The sequence below is a fragment of the Drosophila eugracilis genome, unplaced genomic scaffold (assembly GCF_018153835.1).
Source record: "Drosophila eugracilis isolate 14026-0451.02 unplaced genomic scaffold, ASM1815383v1 contig_1765, whole genome shotgun sequence".
NCBI classification, from domain to species: Eukaryota; Metazoa; Arthropoda; class Insecta; order Diptera; family Drosophilidae; genus Drosophila; species Drosophila eugracilis.
In genome coordinates, this window is record NW_024572605.1 from 2,566,283 (window position 1) to 2,584,252 (window position 17,970).

Genomic DNA, 17,970 nt, shown 5'->3' on the forward strand with positions numbered 1-17,970 from the left:
TTTTATATAGGAAATCAATCTTCTTTTTCTATAAAAAAAAGAGGAATAGTCAACTTCATATTTTGGTTCAATAAAGCCCACATTTCGATTTCAAGTTCGGTTTTCAATTTATTCATTATACTAGGTTCACAAACGCTGTGGCACTAACTTTAGTTGTTTAATCATAAGGTGCAATCGATTTTGTTTGAGTAATTTCCTTGCCAAGTAGCTACGGGGTTCTTGATGCGAAAAGAGCACAATATAGACGATGCGGATTGAAATACATATGCGCTTAGCTTAATGGTAGACTAGTGTTTGCATTGAGTTTCAACTAACAGTATTCACATAAAATCATGCAGTTCATAAAGACAGCATTTTCCTAATAGAGTTTAACGGTTTTCCCAACATGCAAGTAGGACTATGTTTGACCGAAAATGAGAAAAGTTTTATAAGAGCAGAAAGACAGTGGATTTTTGTGTTTAAGGGAAGACAAAAAAACTTTGGCGTTTTTAAATCAAAACAAAGATATCAAAACATACAATATGTATATATACAAATTAGATATCAAATTATTGGCAAATTTGTTTCGAGTTAATCAGTCATAATGTTCGTCGATAAACAAAATTAGCAACGAAATTTCACTCGGCCCATGCAATATAGTATTTTTGTCTGAATCAAATCGTTATCATTGCCAAAATATATATATAAGTACACATTTGTCTAATGCTCGTCGTGTCCAATTATTTCGATGTCGTCAGCCAAAGGACTTTCCAATGCGGATTTGCCTGCATTTCCATTTTGTTGATTTGCGTCCAAATTAATCAATGACAATGTCATTCTGCTGCTAAGAATGATCTGAAAATTATGGCTAAGATTAGTAAGTCAAATGGTGGGACTATGAGCTATTCATACGGCTGGTTCCTCGGCTGATCCATTGAGCTCGGAGTCGTAGACCTCTTCGCGCTTGATTTGAGAGTCGGCCACCAGGATCTGGGACTCATGTGCCAGAGCGCCTTCCAAGTAAATGGACTGCGGTTCTGGCAAATTTTCTTCCAATTTGGACTAAAATCGAGAGGGTTTTATACTTACTATTTGAGATATAGGTTTTGGAAGTAAATTTAAATCTTTGGCTTTCGAATTACGGAATGGTATTGAGAAGTACTTTAGCCATATTGATTGATTGATTGAATATAGAATGACTTCTAAGCAGTTAGTCAGAGAAAATCAGTTAAGTATAGAGATAGAAAGTGGAGAACTTGAAAGGGAAAGGTTGTGCGGCAGTGGCACTTACATGTTCGCTTGGCGCTCGGAAAACAGGCGTTGGAGGGCGTCCAGACCACTTGTGGCCGCCCTCGCAACTGGCTGTTAACTCCATTCCGAGTACCTGCACCAATATTTTCGATTAGTTACGTCAACGGATCTACGGATTCAAGATGCTAAATGATATGTGGCCTACCGTTAGTTCCCGTTCAGCGCTCAGATCCCGGCGTTTCCTGCCTCCCTTTACCGCTGTCTCCTGTTCCGGATTTTGGTCTTTGTTTGCATGTCCGTTGGAAAGGTTCTGCTTGTCTACTTGCTCTCTCGTTTTTTCGTTGTCGTTTTTCTGGTTGTAATGTATACAGGTTAGAAAGATTAGAAATAATTTCTTAAAATATACACAGATCTAAGCAATTTTACAGCCTTGAAACGTAAAGTAAAATTTAAACGCATTAATTACTTCAATTCGTCGAGGTTAGGTGAAACGCAACAAAACTCAATTAGTCGAAGGATCTTGGTTAACAAACAAAAAGATTAAATACTCGGATATCCAAGAGTTAATAATTATGTTCAAGGATTGCCGTGCCGGACCCTTTGACGGTCTCTAACCTTATTCAAATCAGTTTCAGTATCGCTCGTCGCCCTCTGCTTGTCTTGGCCATTCAATTGCTCATCGGCCGCGTCTATCAAACCTTGTATGGCCGTAACAACTAAGCCCAAAAATATTGGGTATAAATTCATTTTTTGTTTGTTTTTTACACACACATTTGTGAGAAACATGAAAAACGTAGAAACGACAAAGGGTGAATATCGATATAGTAGTTTCTTTAGCTTAAACAATGGAATGATATTTGCGATTATCTTAATTGGCAATATGATGTCTAGTTCTAGAGATAGAGTGTTCGAATAGATTTCGAAAAAAACTTGTTCGAATCATAAAATATGTCCCCATCATAAGAGTTTAGAGAGAGAGTGAGTGAGTGAGAGTACTCAGTGAGATGCAAACACACTTAGACAGGATTCGTTAGTAGATACGTGGAAAGATATGGTAATATATCGCATGCCGACAGCAGACAAGCAGGTTAAAACAGAAACAGAGTCAGGAGAAGTCCGTTCCATGCACTTGTTAGATATAGATATACTACTAAAGACAGTTTGATACAGTAGACGGGTTGTTTAAGAGGGGGTGGGCAGGGGAAAGTAAGAAACCATTCCAAGGATTCAGCTATCCACTAGAAACCAAGAGAAAACGGCTTGTACTTAGTTGTGATCTGAGTTGTTGGTCTGATTTTGGTCTGTTTACTGATTGATTCTATGTGAACTGAATGATGGTTATTTTTGTCTTAGAAGTTTGGCTGCCGCTTGAGAAACTTCATGGCAATCATCTTGAAAATGAGAACACAAAAAAGTATAAAAGATTAATAAATGATGGGAGCACTCGGGCCAACTGAAATCACTACGATGATGTTGAACTAAATGTAACTGAATCATTAGCTTTATCTATATCTGTATCTGAAGTATCAGTATCTGGTTTCCATTTCGATGCGGATGCTAACCTTTGCCTCATACTGATCGGTGTTCATTTCAGCCACTAGCTGGGCCATCGCCCGCTCCGTGCTCTCGAGCTTCTGGCGCAGCTTCTCGATCTCCATCAGCTGCTCGGCCTCCTTCAGCTGCTGGTGATTCTTCAGCGAGGTGGACAAACTGCTGGCCACCTCGGTTGCCGACAGGCTGGCGTTGTAGAGCTCCTTTTCGGTGTCCTTGGTGGCCGGTGGCTTCACTCCGGCGACAGCTCCTATAAAATTGTCGTACGATTTGGCTTTGAGTTTGATAATCAGGGCCGAGAAACGAGTCAAACGAGACACTAACAAAACTAAGGGCTATTTACATGGGGTGGAGGAGTGGCAACAAAATATTTGGCCAGGGAGGCGTGATTGATTTGGGGTTAGTAAATATACATATATATAGAATATACAACATCTAGAATAAGTACATCTAGGTAAATGAAGAAACACATATTCGCTACGGTACTAAAGTACTAAACCAAATGAGGAGGACATATTTCAAAACTCAAAACGCCTTCGTCGAGGTCTAGAAACTCAAGATACGAACGGAACTCTATGGTCATCTATGGTACCATCTGTATCTGGCTTACTTGTCTGATGTTCTCGCCAGCCTGATCGTGGGATGATTTTTGGAGTGCGTGGGCGGAAGCAGAAGAGTACAAAATGCATTTTTTTTCGGTTAGGATTGACTCGTGAGTGCGTTGGCTAGAGTGTTTTTCTTTTGTATATGTCGAACTACAAGTGTAAATTTCCAGTAGATGGCATCCAGTACAGCCTGGAACTCACCCAATTTGCTGCCACCCAAGTCCTCCACTTGACTATGGTTCTGCTGCCCGAAGACTTCCTGCCGGAAAGCCGGATTCGAAGGTGCTGGTCCGTACGGATCATTGGGAACTTGCTTCTTGAACATAATCTGAAAAGAGTTCGAATTAGTATGTTTACTATGTTAAAAAAATCAATTGGAGCCACCTTCATCAAAGTGTAGCCGAAGAAGATCACGATTCCGATTGTGTAAAGTGGCATCAGAAATCCCATACTACTGCCACGCTGCTGTGGCTGATGCATTGCCCCGGCTCCCATGGGCGGACGCATTCCAGGAATGGGTCCGGGCTATATACAGATTGGATTAATATTTATTAGTAAGGTAAGTAAGTAAGGTTAGTAAGTAAAATTTTAACAACCATGTAAATATCATACATAAAAATCACGTATACGCCCTGGGGCATTGATTACTAGGCAGACTAGGACGATTTTATGTAAATGTAAACTAGTTTTATAATTTTGAATGTATAAATACGTAACAGAACATTGCTCACATTCTGCTAGATACAAATGTGGTAATTTTATGTGTCTTTTTCCTGTAATCATAAAAATCACGTATCCGCCGTGATGTATTTTGACATGAACAGCCTACAGCTGATCTGTTCTCTTTGGGCCATTTCACACGTCTTCTTGTTTTAGATGAGAGCGAAATGGAACTGGCGCACTGAATTTGGCACAAGTTCAATACGTAGAAGCACATTCTGACGATCTCCCACTCATCCTTTACAGATTCTTTTTGTGTTTTCTTTAGCGCTGTCTTTTGCCTTCAATTTGCGTGCAGTTTCATAAAAACAAAACCCGAATCCAAATAAAATAAACGTTCGTCTATTTATAAATGACTTCCAACGCGAGCGCGGATGTGTCTCATCCCGCCGTCATTATAATCAGTGCGACCGCAGCCGCCGAAATATATAATTGTGGATTTATTATCCGGAGAATAATACATATCGTATGGTTATAGCGCAACTTACCCGTCCGTCCACAATTCGAGGAGGCGGATTACTGGGTGAACTTTTCCGTTCCAGAATCGGTACAGTGGGCGTGGCGGGTATGGCGCGACCCCGCTCTCGCATGGCCTGGTATATGGATTCCGGATGCAGGTGGGCTGGACGCTCCTGGCGCAGACCTAGGACGATTGCAGATTTTTTAATTGGGCAACTTATTCGTCAGAATGATTGATTATAAAACTTAAAATGCAATTGCAAAAGGATTATAAAGAAAAAAAATGTTAGAGAAATTAACTTAAAAACAACTAAATATTATATGTTAATTTTGCACTGATCGACTTCTTATTAAAGTTTTTTCAATCAAATTCTCAAGTAATTAATGGCTAACCATTAATCAATTACTTAATTTTCTGATCAGTAAAATACTTTTTGCCTTTGTACAATAAACATTGCATATAGTTAGTAGAGCCAAACACTGTTAGTCATAGGAATTAAAATAACATCGTTGCGGCACATACTTATTTCGCCCGTATAAACATTGATTTGTTTGCGGTACAAATGCGGCCCAAAAGGCTCGACAACTTCCTTCTTGGAGACATTCATAAACTGCTCCCTGTCAAGCACGACATCACAACATCCTACAACATCGACAGCACAGCCCATACAACAACACCACCCACATACGGAAATAAAAAGAAAATCATAATAATAATTGTTAAATAATTAAAATTAATTTTAAAAGTAAATTTGTAAAAGTAGACTACAATGAAAGAAATATAAGAACTTACCGCCAGGAGCAGCTCGTTGATCCTTGAAGTTTTGTTTGGGTGGTGGAACACCTCCAAACATCATGGGGTGGAAAACCTTTGGCCAAAGGATGGCCACGCATCCGATCACGGTGACGATGATCAACGCAGTCTTCTTGGGCGTCATTCCCTCCTCGACGGCCGGAGGCCTCGGCTTGGATGTGGCTGCTGCAGGCATTTTGGATTGTATCGATTTGGATCTCGAATATGTATGGCTATTGGCGGTGATTAAAGCTAGTTCTTAAGGCAACTCTCCTATTGTATTCCTGATCGATTTTGTTCGTTGATGGCTCTTTGCGAGCTGTTGACTATGCGATGTGTTTCCCGTTGTTGGTTAACTTTGACATTGGCTCATGTTGGCTGGTTAATGGTTGGAGCTGGCTGTACGTTTAAAGCATTATCTGAAAGATACATAGATGCGTTATGTGGTTACACGCTTCAGTTGACCGACTCGGTCTTTCACATCACTGGCCACGAATCACAGCGCAAAATGCTGTATACGTTTAAATATTGTTGCGGGAAAACAAAAAAGTTTATTACATAAATAGCGGTCCCGATCTTTTTATTTTTAGCTCGCGCAATTCGCTCTTTTCGGCCCGTCTAATAATTCTTTATTATTTTCACTTTTCTTAGCACACAAATCACTGGGCCTCTTTAAAATTAACGACCGCATAAATAATATGGAATGCTTATCCAAAATAAGACGTTTTCATTTCGTTTTGATTATTGGTGTTTGGATATAGAATCCAAGAACTGGACAGCTTACGCAAAGTTCGAATGTTGTTCCCGAACTGAAGCAAAGAAAATTTTTGAAACTATTAGCGAATTTTCGCCAGCACAGAACGACCCGACACGACGAAAGCTAAAGCTATTCGGGCGCGCTCTTCCTCATAATCGTCGTCGGCCATTATTTTCCTTTATTTTTGATGAGACAAGATTTGGGCCTGCACGGGGAATATCCGAGGCTACAGCAGCAGTCACAACTTGATCACTTATATTTCAGTTTTCTAGGAGGCTTTTCAAAATAACAAACTAACTATTCTAGTTCCATATTAATTAAATTTATTCCAAAGAAATTTCATGTTTTTGAAGGATAAATAAGAAAAATGAAGTAGAAAGTTTTCCAAATTATTTAGTCAGATCAATATTTTTTCAGAATCAGAAATCATCTTAATCTCTTCAGTCCTTTTTAGCTTTGTTAATTTGTTTAAATCAAAAGGGTATTAAAATTTTTCCAGAGACAAGTTATCACTGCTAAAGTGATGATCAGCACTGTAAGCATGCGAACTTTTCTTGTTTTCATATTTTTAATTTTGCAGCTTCTTCTCTCTTGTTATCATACACACACACACACACAAGCAAGTATTATGAGTTTTCCCAACGCTTTCCATTTCGCTTTCAAACGCACTGACTGGTAAACAGCGAAAGTAAAATTAACCGTGCACCTGCTGTTATTTTCAATGCATCTTTTTATCTCAGCCACCTGGGCTTGAAATTGCTTTTCAGTTGTATTTTCTTGGCACTGTCTGAAGTTTTTTGGAAAATGTTTTATTTTTGGAGGTACGGCATTGTAATTTGGGTTCAATGTCGTTCGGCTTAAGACTCATCACTTATTTTTAAAACTATGAATTCTTCTTCCCTGGCATTCTTGACAAGTTGTTAGTCACTTTTTAATATTTACCTTTTCGAATGGTTAACACTAACACTATATGAGTAATTTAAATATTCGTTATCTTATTTAATTACGGCTAATTTCAAACTTTGTCGTTATAAATTGCTCTGCCAGAAAGCAGCAGCAATAATAATTGATTTTTCAGTTGCTCGAACTGTGATGGGCAGCACTGTGCTTCAGCGCCTGCTCGCTGTATCGATACTTTCCAGTGATTGCTGGTAATATAATAATCCCACTTGTTTCCAGGACTTCTGGAAAGATTTGAGAAATTTATTATTAAACCAGGAAAACAAATTAAATCATGTCTTTCCGTAAGGCAACTATTTACAAAGTGCATTTAAACATCTTACGTGTTTAAAAATTAGTGGAAACGAACCGAGATATGGTCAGCCTACGACCTATCGGTATTTATTATTGTACTATCGATATTGCATTTATCGTATATAGTTATCGTACTCTTTGTTATAAAATTAACAATAAATACGCATTTTCCTCTGACCCCACGAATATTGCCGTGACTTTGGAGAACACCAGTGCAACAAACCCCTGAAATCGAATCACTTTGAAACCAATAGGTAACGCGCGCCTGGCGTGGTTGGTTTTTAAGCTTTCTCCTACAAAGCTGGAGCTAACAATGGACAACGAATCGTGGGCCTGTTCGTCAGTGGAGAAGGACCTAACCAAGGTGGTCACCAAGCTAGAGCAGTTGCACGATAATGCTGAGGCGGACATTGGAGACATAGCCACTCAGATGTCGGAGTTGGTCGAAGTCTTAAGCAGGGCGGAGCACCTAGTGACCACTCTAAACTCGAGCACTCAAGTCTCCCAAGATGACCCAATGGGAGATGGGGTGAGCATGCAGGTGGAAACAGAACCAACGGCTCCACAACGCCTCACTGAGCGACAGATGGAGAGCATCCGAAAAGCCATTGCCAGGTGTAACGAGCGTGTTCAGAAACTGTCCACAGAGCACCGCGATCTTCATGGCTCCATCTCGAAGATCGGGAAAGCCATTGACCGCAATTTTAGTGCCGACTTCACATCCACCATGCGCGTGGATGTTCTGCAAGACGACGAGAACTTGATGTTGCTGAACAAGGCCATAGCCAAGCACTACTGTCGTCAGGGAATGGATGATGTAGCTCGCACATTAATACGCGAATGCAAGATGTCGCCAGAACATGCTCAGGATGTGTTTGACTCTGAGCGTGAGTTTGCTGACATCTATGGCATGTGGGTGAAGATCCAGAAACGTGATTTGACCGACGCCCTTAAGTGGGCTAAAATGTACTCCCAACAGCTGAGTGACCGTCACTCTCTAATAGAGTTCCGTCTGCACCGCATGCGCTTCATGCAGCTTGTCTCGTATGGATTGGATTCCCAGCGAGAGGCAATCTGTTATGCCCGTCTGAACTTCAAGAAGTTCGCAGTGCGCTATGAACACGAGATTGCCAATCTTATGGCCAGCTTCATATACCTGCCAAGTGGACTGGAGAACTCGCCATACAAGCACTTCTTGGGCCAGGAGATGTGGACTGAGCTGTCGTTCATATTCCTTAAGGATGCCTGCCAACTGCTAGGCATTAGCAAGAACTCGGCCCTTTCCGTCGTCGTAAATGCCGGATGCACCGCCCTTCCAGCACTGCTCAATATAAAGCAGGTGATGCAATCCCGACAGGTGCTGGGTATGTGGAACGGCTGCGACGAGCTGCCAATTGAGATTGACCTGCAGCCGGAATTCCGCTTTCATTCGATTTTTGCCTGCCCTATCCTTCGCCAGCAGACATCCGAAGACAACCCGCCCAAAAAGTTGACATGTGGCCACGTCATATCCAACGATGCCCTGCACAAACTTAGTGTTGGGCATATACTTAAGTGCCCCTACTGCCCTGTGGAGCAGAATGCCGAGGAGGCTGTTCGCATCTACTTTTAAGTCGCATCAATGTATTCACCCTACGATAATCACCACTGCTTATATGGCTAGGCTCAGGCTGTTCGAGGACTGGTGTTGGTTGGCCGGCTTTCCTTAACAAATCGTAAACATTTTAAGATAGCTTGCTTAGATTCATGTTTTTAGACAAATTCGCAGAGCGGAATCGAACTTCCTGGGCCGTGTGTTGTGCGTGTGTCCCACATCCTAACAAACAATTTAGATTTAAAATATATATACTGTGTATTTAAAGCAAACGACGAACGTGTTTTTATGTACAATTCATGTTTAATTAAATACAAATCGTCCGAAGTTCAATACCTAGTGCCTATGCTTATGTTTGTGCTTATCGCTCCGGTGTCTCGGAGGCGATACCTCTTCTCTTCGCCTCGGAGAACTTCCGTGAGCGAGAGGAGCCTGAAGCTGGGCTCTCGTAGCGGGAGCTGCGAGGACGCTCTCCATACCGCTTCGGTGACCCAGACGAACTGCGTGATCGGTTACGTTTGGAGGACTTGGAGGAGCGGGAGATATCCGGTGAGTAATCGCGTCGTTTGGTTTCTGCAGCGGAGAACGGTGAGTGCGATCGTTTGCGAGAATCGCTGCGGAACTGGGCTGGACTTTCATTGAGCTTAAAGCCCTTAGATTTACTGTGCATGTAGCTCAGTGGGGAGTCCACCGCAGATTCAGATTTCGAGTCCTAATTTGAAGAGGTGTTTTTGAAAAGATCTTTTCTTTTTCCATCAAGCTTACCTGTTTAAGCAATCGCTTGCGGAAGTATTCTACCTGCTCGGCAACAGTCCAGCCAGGTTCTACTCTTCGTTTTCCGGACTCTAATTCATCCTGATACTGAATCGCTTTTAACTCAATTTCTCTTAACTTTTGCCTCTTTTCGTCGTTAAACTTTAGCGCGTTGTCATCTTCGCTTTCGTCTTCTGAGCTGAAAAACTTGGGAGGGTCTGGAGGGTCGAGAGTGTCCCATTTGCTAGTAGTAATCGCTTGAGCTTCCACTTGCTGAGGGTCAACTGTCTCCCACTTCGAAGGTATAAAACCGGGCATTTTTGGTGTCGGCTTGGTTTCCTTTTCCAGTGGTATACCATCGAGGTCCTCATCTACTGGAAATTTAAAATTATTTGTTAAACTAAGTTTTTATTGAATTGACTTGTTGATGCTTACAAGGTACGCCATCGATTTCGTCGAGGTAGTCATCTTTTCTGGATATTTCGCTCTTTGGTGTACCAATTTCAGCATCAGGATTGGCACGCTTTAAGGCGGTCTTCAGCAAAGCAGCTCCATCTAGTGGCACTCCGTCCAAGTCTTCATCGTCCTTTTCCTCTGCGGAGAGTGGGGCACCGTCGATATCTTCGTCTAAAACCTCATCTGAGCGGGTTTCCTCAGCCTGAGGTGAAGAACTGACGGGCATGACGTACTAAACACAAGATATCTTTAAACTACATGTATAATTTAAAAGAAAATAGCAAACTAACCGGTTTACCCAGAAACTTGGCCGTCAGTTGAGCCGTAAACTCCTTGGGATAGATTGTCCATTCCTCCCAGGTACGAATTACATTGCAGACTCTGGTTTTAAAGCCCTCTGCTTTCAATCGACTCTCAATATTCAAGTAATATTTATGCAGATTTTCAAAGATTTCAACTAGCTGCTTTTCCACACTAAACATAAGAGGTCTGTTCATGATTTGAGTTCAACAGGTGCTATAGACTTACGATTTCCGAAAGAACGATGCATTTGCCACTTTAACCGTGCAGTTGTGCAATATATCTGAAATCAGATAGAGCCGGGCAATCTTTTTTGAAGCTACTGTGCTCAAGTTGGATAGCGACTCGGATATACATTCGCAAATTTCATCAGCAGCATCGGCATGCTCTATACAAAAGATCATGGCATCTCCAATGCGAGCGCGCTCCGGAGTTAGTTGCCTAATCAGATCCTCAAGTCGATCTCGTTGTCTATGGAAACAAAAGTAATAAATTGTATACCCAAAATGGACACCTATACTAAACATACGCATTGGACAGGGCTCCTTTGTTGACCACAGGAGCATCTGGGTCAACAACTAGCTCATCTGGCATACCCTGTGTATAAAAGTTGGCTATCGGAGGCTTCCATACTGGTCCATTTTTGAACATACGAAACTCATCCTCCCGCCATTCATTTGGTGTGTCGCCCTGCAACAAAGAAAATAGCTTCCACCGGTAGTATATGTGGGCAGGGCTCTCGTTATCGAAGAGAAACGAGAAAAGAGGATTCTCCATTTCACGAATCATGATCAAAGCTTCAAACATCGGGCCTTCTCGTATAACAAACTCGATCATCCGATGAATAATATTGAGAACAGCTCTGTAAAATGTGCAGTCATGTTAGTTTTGTAATTGAATGTTCTTGGTGGACTTCATACTTCTCTGTCGGTATGTGAACTTTAACGACACATTTGGCAAGTATCTATAAAGTAAAAGTTTATCACTGTTTTAATTGAGGATCTAGTAATTTGTACTTACCCTGTTCATATTTTCCTTATCCTCTTCCTTGTCGAACTCCTTGTAGTTTTTCTTAGGTAAAACATCGGCCTCACTTGGTGGTGGTTGGGCGTTAAAGGGCAATCCCGATGGTGGCGGTGGAAGGGTCATTTCCAGCAAGGCTTGCGGTGCGAAGATGGGCGTGTTCATTATGGGCACAGTCTTGCCTAAAAATATATCAAATAAGAAACCTCTTAGACATGCATATACATATGTACATATTGAAATTATTTGTTTCAATGTGCTCTCCTAAAAAGCCAGGCCTACGGTCTACAATATAAAAGCTATTGATTACCCCATCCTAGGCGCATCTCGTACCCCATGATGTACCGCCCATTCAGTGTCCTCAGTGCTCTTTCCGCATCCTTGCGACTCATATAAGCCACAAATCCGCAGTTACGACCTCTTTGCTTTTCCTCTTCGGAGCGGGGCCACATGATCTTAATGCTGGCCAAGGGACCGTAGCGCCCGAAGATTTCCATGAGCTGCTGCTCGGATATCTTTGGGTTTAGGTTTCCTAGGTAAAGATTAGTAGTATTTGGATCGCCAGTATCGAAGGATCCCGAGTCCTTCGAGCCTGAGTTGGAAGCCGTGGAGGTGGTGGATGCACTGCTGTTTGGCGCTGAACCAGCTGCTGCTGACGGTTGCTGGGCTGGCGGAGTATGGGATGCGGCCATGTGCTTGTACTTATGGCGCTCCTCGCGTTCTTCTTGTATTCTGAAATCACACAAAACTTAGTAGGTTAGATCTCGGAGGAACAGATATCCGACTCACTGTCTCAGCTCCTCCTTAAAAAGCTCCAAGTTACTCTTCTTCTTTTCCTGATTTTTCTTTTTAAGAGGACCTGGGTCCTTCTTCAGATCCGAGGCAAGAGTTTTGGCATATTCCTCGACCTTGTCAGACGAGCTCTTCTCCAGTAACTTCGAAACTGGCTTGTACAGTTTGCCCTTCTCCGACTTATCCTCCCGCCGGGAACCCGCATCGTATGTCCCGGCTTTGACCCAAACTTTGGACGAGGGCGTAGGTGCTTCTTGGAAGGTCTCAACAAACTCTTTGAAGGCCTGGAAGTAGTATTCGATTGTTATCTGAACTGGGGGGATTTCCTTTATTAACGTACATGTGCCGCTGCAGCTGCATCCTCCTTTTTCTTCTGCTCTTCAATCTCCTTTTTGGACAGTTGTCTCTTCGAAAAAGTGCCGACGGTAAAAGCCTCTAACTTCTTTTCGCTAATCCTCTTGAAATATAAACGGGAAGTGATAAACTCGATTGCCGGGAGATTTGAGAGTCTATTACCTTCAAGCTGCCAGATGTGCCAGCCGGCTCCTTGGGTTTAATCACTGGTTTACTCATTTTTTTCCAACTTTATCAACATTTTTCACAGGAGCAAAACATGGTGTGACCATTTACTGCCCAATAGTATGCCCATACACCGTTGCAATACATCACGATACTGCCGATAGTTCCGATGGGAGTTATCGACAGAGCTATGTAAATTACTACTTTTTATTATAGTTTTATCAAATAAATGCAAAATGGATATCTGCCGCCTGTGTTTGCGCGGAGTGAGCGGCGCCCAGATGTGTCTACAGATTTTCGATGTGGATTCGGCGGAGAACAAGGTGGCAGAGGTTCTGCGCCAGCATTTCTGGTTCGAGGTAATCTGCTGTCCCTCACCCAATTGTGCTTCTTATACTAGCCTATTTTTCTGACCCTATCCAGGTTCTGCCCAACGACGAGATATCCAAGGTCATTTGCAACGTCTGCTGGACGCAGGTGTCTGAGTTCCATCAGTTCTACGTTTCCATACAGGAGGCCCAGGTGATTTATGCCACCACATCCAAGTTTAAGCAGGATCCAGAGATGGTCAATACATCCTGGCCGGAGGAGGTGCTTATGCCGGCCGACGTCCTCGCTGTGGACAACGATGTTAGTGCTCAGCTAAATGTAAATCCCCTCGACGAACTGGATCTAAGCCAACCGATGTCCCCGGAAGACAGCAAGGTCGGCATCAAAACAGAGCGTGAATCACCCGACATGGAATTCATCTACGAGGATCCTAGCAATGAACTTGACGAGGACTACGAGGAGGACGAGGAAGAGGACCCCGACGACTTGATTGTGACCCGCAGCGGACGCAAGCGCAAACGGGAGGTGCCCAAGCCGACGAAAACGAAAAGGGGAGTTGGCAGAAAGGGCAAGGAGAAGATCGTGGCTAAGCGGGGACCACCGAAAAGGATATTTAAAATGGAACGCCTGCCACCGTTTTGCAAGGAGGACGAAGAACTGATTAAGCGATACATAGTCATGGGCTGCGAGCTGTGCATATTTCTGGCTGAGGACTTTGACGGCATCCGTGAGCACTTCAAGGAGAAGCATCCTGAGGAGAGACCCTACATTAAATGCTGCGGACGCAAGCTCAACAAGCGCTGCCTCATTCAGGAGCATGCGAGAAGGCATGAGAATCCCGAATACATCAAGTGGGTCTCCTACAACATCATATAGAAAATGGTTTTAAATACAAGTTTACTTTGTTTGAACAGATGCAAGGACTGCGGCAAGGTGTTTGCCAACTCGAGTGTGCTGCGTGCCCATTGGCTGGTCCACCATGTGCCAGATGAGGAGTGCGACTTCCAGTGCGAGGACTGTGGCAAGCGTTTCTCGCGACGCAATCTGCTCGAGCTACACAAGGGTTCTCATGTGCCCGTTAACGAGCGCAAGTTTATCTGCCCTCAGTGCCCTAAACACAATGCGTAAGTATATTCAACTCAATGGGCAATATTTCGTGTGCTGAGAATCTGTCCACAGTTTCGCCACGGAGTACCACATGCAAGTTCACATCAGCATGCAGCATCGCAAAGCGGCCAATATTTGCCATGTCTGCGGCAAGAAAATCAAGGATAAGGCCGTCTTCGAAAAGCACGTTCGCCTGCACTTCGAGGAGAGCGGGCCCCGCATCAAGTGCCCACGTCCAGACTGCGAGAGCTGGCTGAAGGACGAGGACAATCTCAAGCAGCATTTGAGGCGCCACAACGACGAGGGCAAATTGTTCATTTGCTCGGAATGTGGCAAGAGCTGCAAGAACTCCCGTGCACTGATCGGTCACAAGCGCTACTCCCACTCGAATGTGATTTATACCTGCGAACAGTGTGGCAAAACCTTCAAGAAGGACATTAGCCTTAAGGTTGGATCTTTTACCTCTTATATTATTCTTCCATAATGCTTAACATATTGTTTTTAGGAGCACATGGCCCAGCACACTGGCGAGCCACTCTACAAGTGTCCCTTCTGTCCCCGCACATTCAATTCGAACGCCAACATGCACTCCCACAAGAAGAAAATGCATCCAGTGGAATGGGATATCTGGCGCAAGACTAAGACGGGAAGCTCCCAGAAAGTCCTGCCCAGTGCTCAAGTCGCACAGATGTTTAGAGACGATGTCGATGCCGCAGCTATTGCCAATGACTATTCAGCTTAGGCCTAGGAACTCTTAAGAGTTCGAGGAACGATTGCTTAGTTTTTGATTAACCTTTGTTTGAAAACAAAATATATATAATAGGAATTATTTGAAAATCCGACTTTCGTTTAGCCTGTATTCAGCGCTTATTGGTTAAATATCTGTTATTTGTCCATTATGAATTCTGTATATTTTAGTTTTACTTTCTTTAAATATAAAAACATAGACTTTATAAAATAAATGACTAAAATTAAAAAAAGAAAAACATTTTTTAAAAACTAAATTCAAATTCAATTGGAAAACTAGGGAAAACAATCTAGAAAAGCTAAAAACTATGGTGTGAACACCTTATTTTAGTTACCAAAATTAAGAACTAAAATATGGTTTTAGTCCGTGCTAAATGTCTCAATATACTCTGGCCACACTATTAATTAGCACAACAACTAAACAAAAACAGCCTGCGTGGACAATTTAATTTAATATAAATAACATTAAGAAAAGTTGATTAAAAATGAATGTAAGCTATTCAAAAGCAAATTTATCGTCCATGCTTTATGATCCACCAAATTTTGATCTCCGCAGGAGTCAGAGATCCCCATCGACATACACACTCTGAAGCTTCAAGATTGGCTAATCAGTCGAAGGATCGTACCCAAGAATGTGCAGCAGGAGATTCGGGATATCCACAAAAAGATAAGCAGTGCGCTACAGGACATGCCATCAAATGAACAACTGATTAAGCTACTGGCTAAGACAAGTAAATACTCAGTTGCCAAAGGGTTCCTTACTAATTTAACTAAATCCTTGCAGATATTAACTATTACCACGTCAAGGAAATCATTGAGATCTTGAAGCAAACGGAGAAGGACACGAAAAGCGTATTTGGTACCTACGGCAGCCAGCGCATGAAGGACTGGCAGGAGATCAGCAAACTGTACGAAAAGAATGCCACCTACCTGGCCGAAACAGCTCAGATCTTCGTACGGAATGTGAACTACGAGATTCCCGGTGTGCGCAAGCAAATGACCAAGTTGGAGCAGCAAGCCGATGAAAGTCAGAAGCGAGTCCACGATCTAAACAAACCAGAGAGCCAGCTCCTGGCTGAGCACGCAGCTTTGTTGGAGCAACTGGGCGTCAAGGGTGACAACCTGCATGCGGAGTTTGTGGAGGTCCTTGCTGGCCTCCCGGAGCTATACTCCAAGTCCCTGATCGACATCGCCAAGATTCAACCAGGCATTGATCTGTACGCCGAGGTCAGCGGTCACAAACAGGCACTGCCTATCCTGAGTCACCTGGTGGAGTTCGGCAACACCACCGTCTATCAATACATTCACAAGGAAGCTCCTTTGGCTGTCGAGGAGCCACCAATTCAACTGAACCTCAGCGAGGACATCGCCAGCAAAGATGATAATGCCCCTCTTGAGATTGACTTCGGAACGGACGACAATGGCGGAACATCCTCTACAGTTTCGGCGGAGATAATCGACTACGGAGACTTTGGAAGTGGCGACTTGCAGGAAAACGATGCGGGCAACATTGACTGGGGCATTGAAAGTGCCCCCACCGATGCGGTTGAAATTAACTTTGACATTCCCGTCGAGGAGTACGGAATTGTAGTGGAGGGAACCGGGATGGACGGCGGCACTGCCAAGGGTGAGTAAAAAATTATACGTTTTCTGTTTTGAATCTAATTAATACAAATTTTATGTAGGTGATCAGGCATACACGTTATTGGACTCGCCAAAATATCGTGATCGTTTCCTGGACGAAATATACGAGCTGGAATCCTTCCTGCGTTTACGTCTCTATGAACTAAAGCAGTTAGAGTCCTCGAGCGATATTATGTTCTCTCTCATGGATAATATTGCCACACACGATGCGGAGAGCATCAGGAAAATCCTTGGTTCTGTAGAGAAAATCATCCAGCAGACTTCGGACGAGCAGACGCGGCATCTTTTCCAACTGAAACACTCTCCGAAATATGCCAATCTGCTAGTCACCAAGTTGCAGCAGATGACTAAGGCAGTGGAGAAGCTGCGATCGTCGCGAGAGGTGCTCAAGAAGCGAACCATCGAGCTGCGTGAGCAGCGTCAGCAGCTGAATCCCGTCCTGGAGGAACTGGTTGCCCAGACTCGCACTCTGCAGTCGCACATCGAGAAGGATATATCCAAGCGATATAAAAACCGAGTAGTCAATTTGATGGGAGGCGTTAACTAATGTAATTTTTTAAGTGTTTGTTAAATAAACCGAAAAACGGGAAGGACAAAGATGGCTTTGTAAATTTTTTAAAAGAAGTTTATTTTTATTTTGCTATTTTTATTAAATATACAAATTTTATTTATATTGTGTTCTTTCTTTTTAATTGCCATTTTGCTTCTTTTTTGTATCCAGAATACAAACCTAATTTTAGTGAAGTTTGTTGTTGGTTTCTTTTTTTTTACTTTTGTTTTGTTCATAAAAGTAGGCTTACACATTTAACGTTTTAAACTTTTACTTAAATTTAAAATTCTTATGTTGCTGAATTTGAATAATGTGTAAAACAAGAACAACGCTGTGATTAACTTAAATGTTTTAGGGCCTGTCTTGAATTTAAGGAAATTCATCAAACAAAATGTAATAAATCGGGAGTAGAACTTTGGGAGCTTGAAAAAATCGGAAATGCTATAGAGTAGCTATACAAGGTTTGGGTGTAAAAAGCCACAAAATGTCGGGGTATACATTGGGATATCAACTAGACTTAGGCACTAATCTAACAAAAGTGTGGCTGGCGGTAATCAGCAGAAAGGCTTTATAAGTATAATCAATTCGTTAACTAAATAGAAAATAACAAGCACTATCGAAAATACAATTAATTATACGGGAAAGAGGCCTCATGATATGGTTACAACTTTGTGTGGCGCTAGGCCCGGGCTCAAAGCGTCGTGTACTTTTGTTTTTGTTTCCGTTTGTGATGCATGACCCGACCCAAGCTCAAATCAATCATCTACAATATAGGGGTCACTCGTG

At 42.7% G+C, this 17,970-nt stretch overlaps 5 protein-coding genes across 24 annotated transcripts; 3 read left to right on the plus strand and 2 right to left on the minus strand.

The window, feature by feature from the left end:
• Nucleotides 1–88: 88 nt before the first annotated feature.
• LOC108109216 (resistance to inhibitors of cholinesterase protein 3) lies at nucleotides 89–7,186 on the minus strand. Of its 20 annotated transcripts, none has more exons than XM_017217668.2 (12): nucleotides 7,058–7,186; nucleotides 5,359–5,777; nucleotides 5,089–5,208; nucleotides 4,595–4,749; nucleotides 3,771–3,911; nucleotides 3,588–3,714; nucleotides 3,392–3,412; nucleotides 1,846–1,946; nucleotides 1,436–1,582; nucleotides 1,271–1,363; nucleotides 892–1,041; nucleotides 89–834 (listed from the first exon to the last, which is right to left on the minus strand). In XM_017217668.2, exons 2-12 carry the CDS (start codon nucleotides 5,552–5,554, stop codon nucleotides 700–702), a joined length of 1,386 nt encoding a protein of 461 aa, XP_017073157.2. In that variant the 5' UTR covers nucleotides 5,555–5,777; nucleotides 7,058–7,186; the 3' UTR covers nucleotides 89–699. The 20 variants fall into 20 exon arrangements, 18 of the variants coding, with proteins under 18 accessions (XP_017073157.2, XP_017073150.2, XP_017073151.2 ...); XM_017217661.2 differs by lacking the exon at nucleotides 1,846–1,946 and adding an exon at nucleotides 2,793–3,031; XM_017217662.2 differs by lacking the exons at nucleotides 1,846–1,946; nucleotides 7,058–7,186 and adding exons at nucleotides 2,793–3,031; nucleotides 6,143–6,244.
• A 301-nt stretch (nucleotides 7,187–7,487) lies between these two features.
• Nucleotides 7,488–9,296, plus strand: LOC108109161 (E3 ubiquitin-protein ligase RMND5A). Its single transcript, XM_017217584.2, has one exon. The coding sequence runs from the start codon at nucleotides 7,683–7,685 to the stop codon at nucleotides 8,979–8,981; it is 1,299 nt and encodes a 432-aa protein (XP_017073073.2). The 5' UTR covers nucleotides 7,488–7,682; the 3' UTR covers nucleotides 8,982–9,296.
• LOC108109159 (U2 snRNP-associated SURP motif-containing protein) lies at nucleotides 9,203–12,928 on the minus strand. Its single transcript, XM_017217580.2, is given in 13 exon segments — nucleotides 9,203–9,377; nucleotides 9,379–9,675; nucleotides 9,729–10,090; nucleotides 10,152–10,404; nucleotides 10,463–10,646; nucleotides 10,701–10,943; nucleotides 11,002–11,334; nucleotides 11,393–11,436; nucleotides 11,493–11,677; nucleotides 11,806–12,227; nucleotides 12,285–12,571; nucleotides 12,628–12,744; nucleotides 12,804–12,928. Coding segments are annotated over 13 exon segments (2,862 nt in total). The 5' UTR covers nucleotides 12,861–12,928; the 3' UTR covers nucleotides 9,203–9,299.
• A 41-nt stretch (nucleotides 12,929–12,969) lies between these two features.
• LOC108109160 (transcription factor grauzone) lies at nucleotides 12,970–15,080 on the plus strand. The gene is made up of 5 exons (XM_017217583.2): nucleotides 12,970–13,165; nucleotides 13,230–13,987; nucleotides 14,051–14,260; nucleotides 14,316–14,691; nucleotides 14,749–15,080. Exons 1-5 carry the CDS (start codon nucleotides 13,043–13,045, stop codon nucleotides 14,983–14,985), a joined length of 1,704 nt encoding a protein of 567 aa, XP_017073072.1. The 5' UTR covers nucleotides 12,970–13,042; the 3' UTR covers nucleotides 14,986–15,080.
• A 309-nt stretch (nucleotides 15,081–15,389) lies between these two features.
• On the plus strand, nucleotides 15,390–17,783 carry LOC108109078 (CDK5RAP3-like protein). Its single transcript, XM_017217440.2, has 4 exons — nucleotides 15,390–15,481; nucleotides 15,547–15,721; nucleotides 15,775–16,617; nucleotides 16,676–17,783. The coding sequence occupies exons 1-4, from the start codon at nucleotides 15,476–15,478 to the stop codon at nucleotides 17,179–17,181; spliced, it is 1,530 nt and encodes a 509-aa protein (XP_017072929.1). The 5' UTR covers nucleotides 15,390–15,475; the 3' UTR covers nucleotides 17,182–17,783.
• The last annotated feature ends 187 nt before the right edge of the window (nucleotides 17,784–17,970 follow it).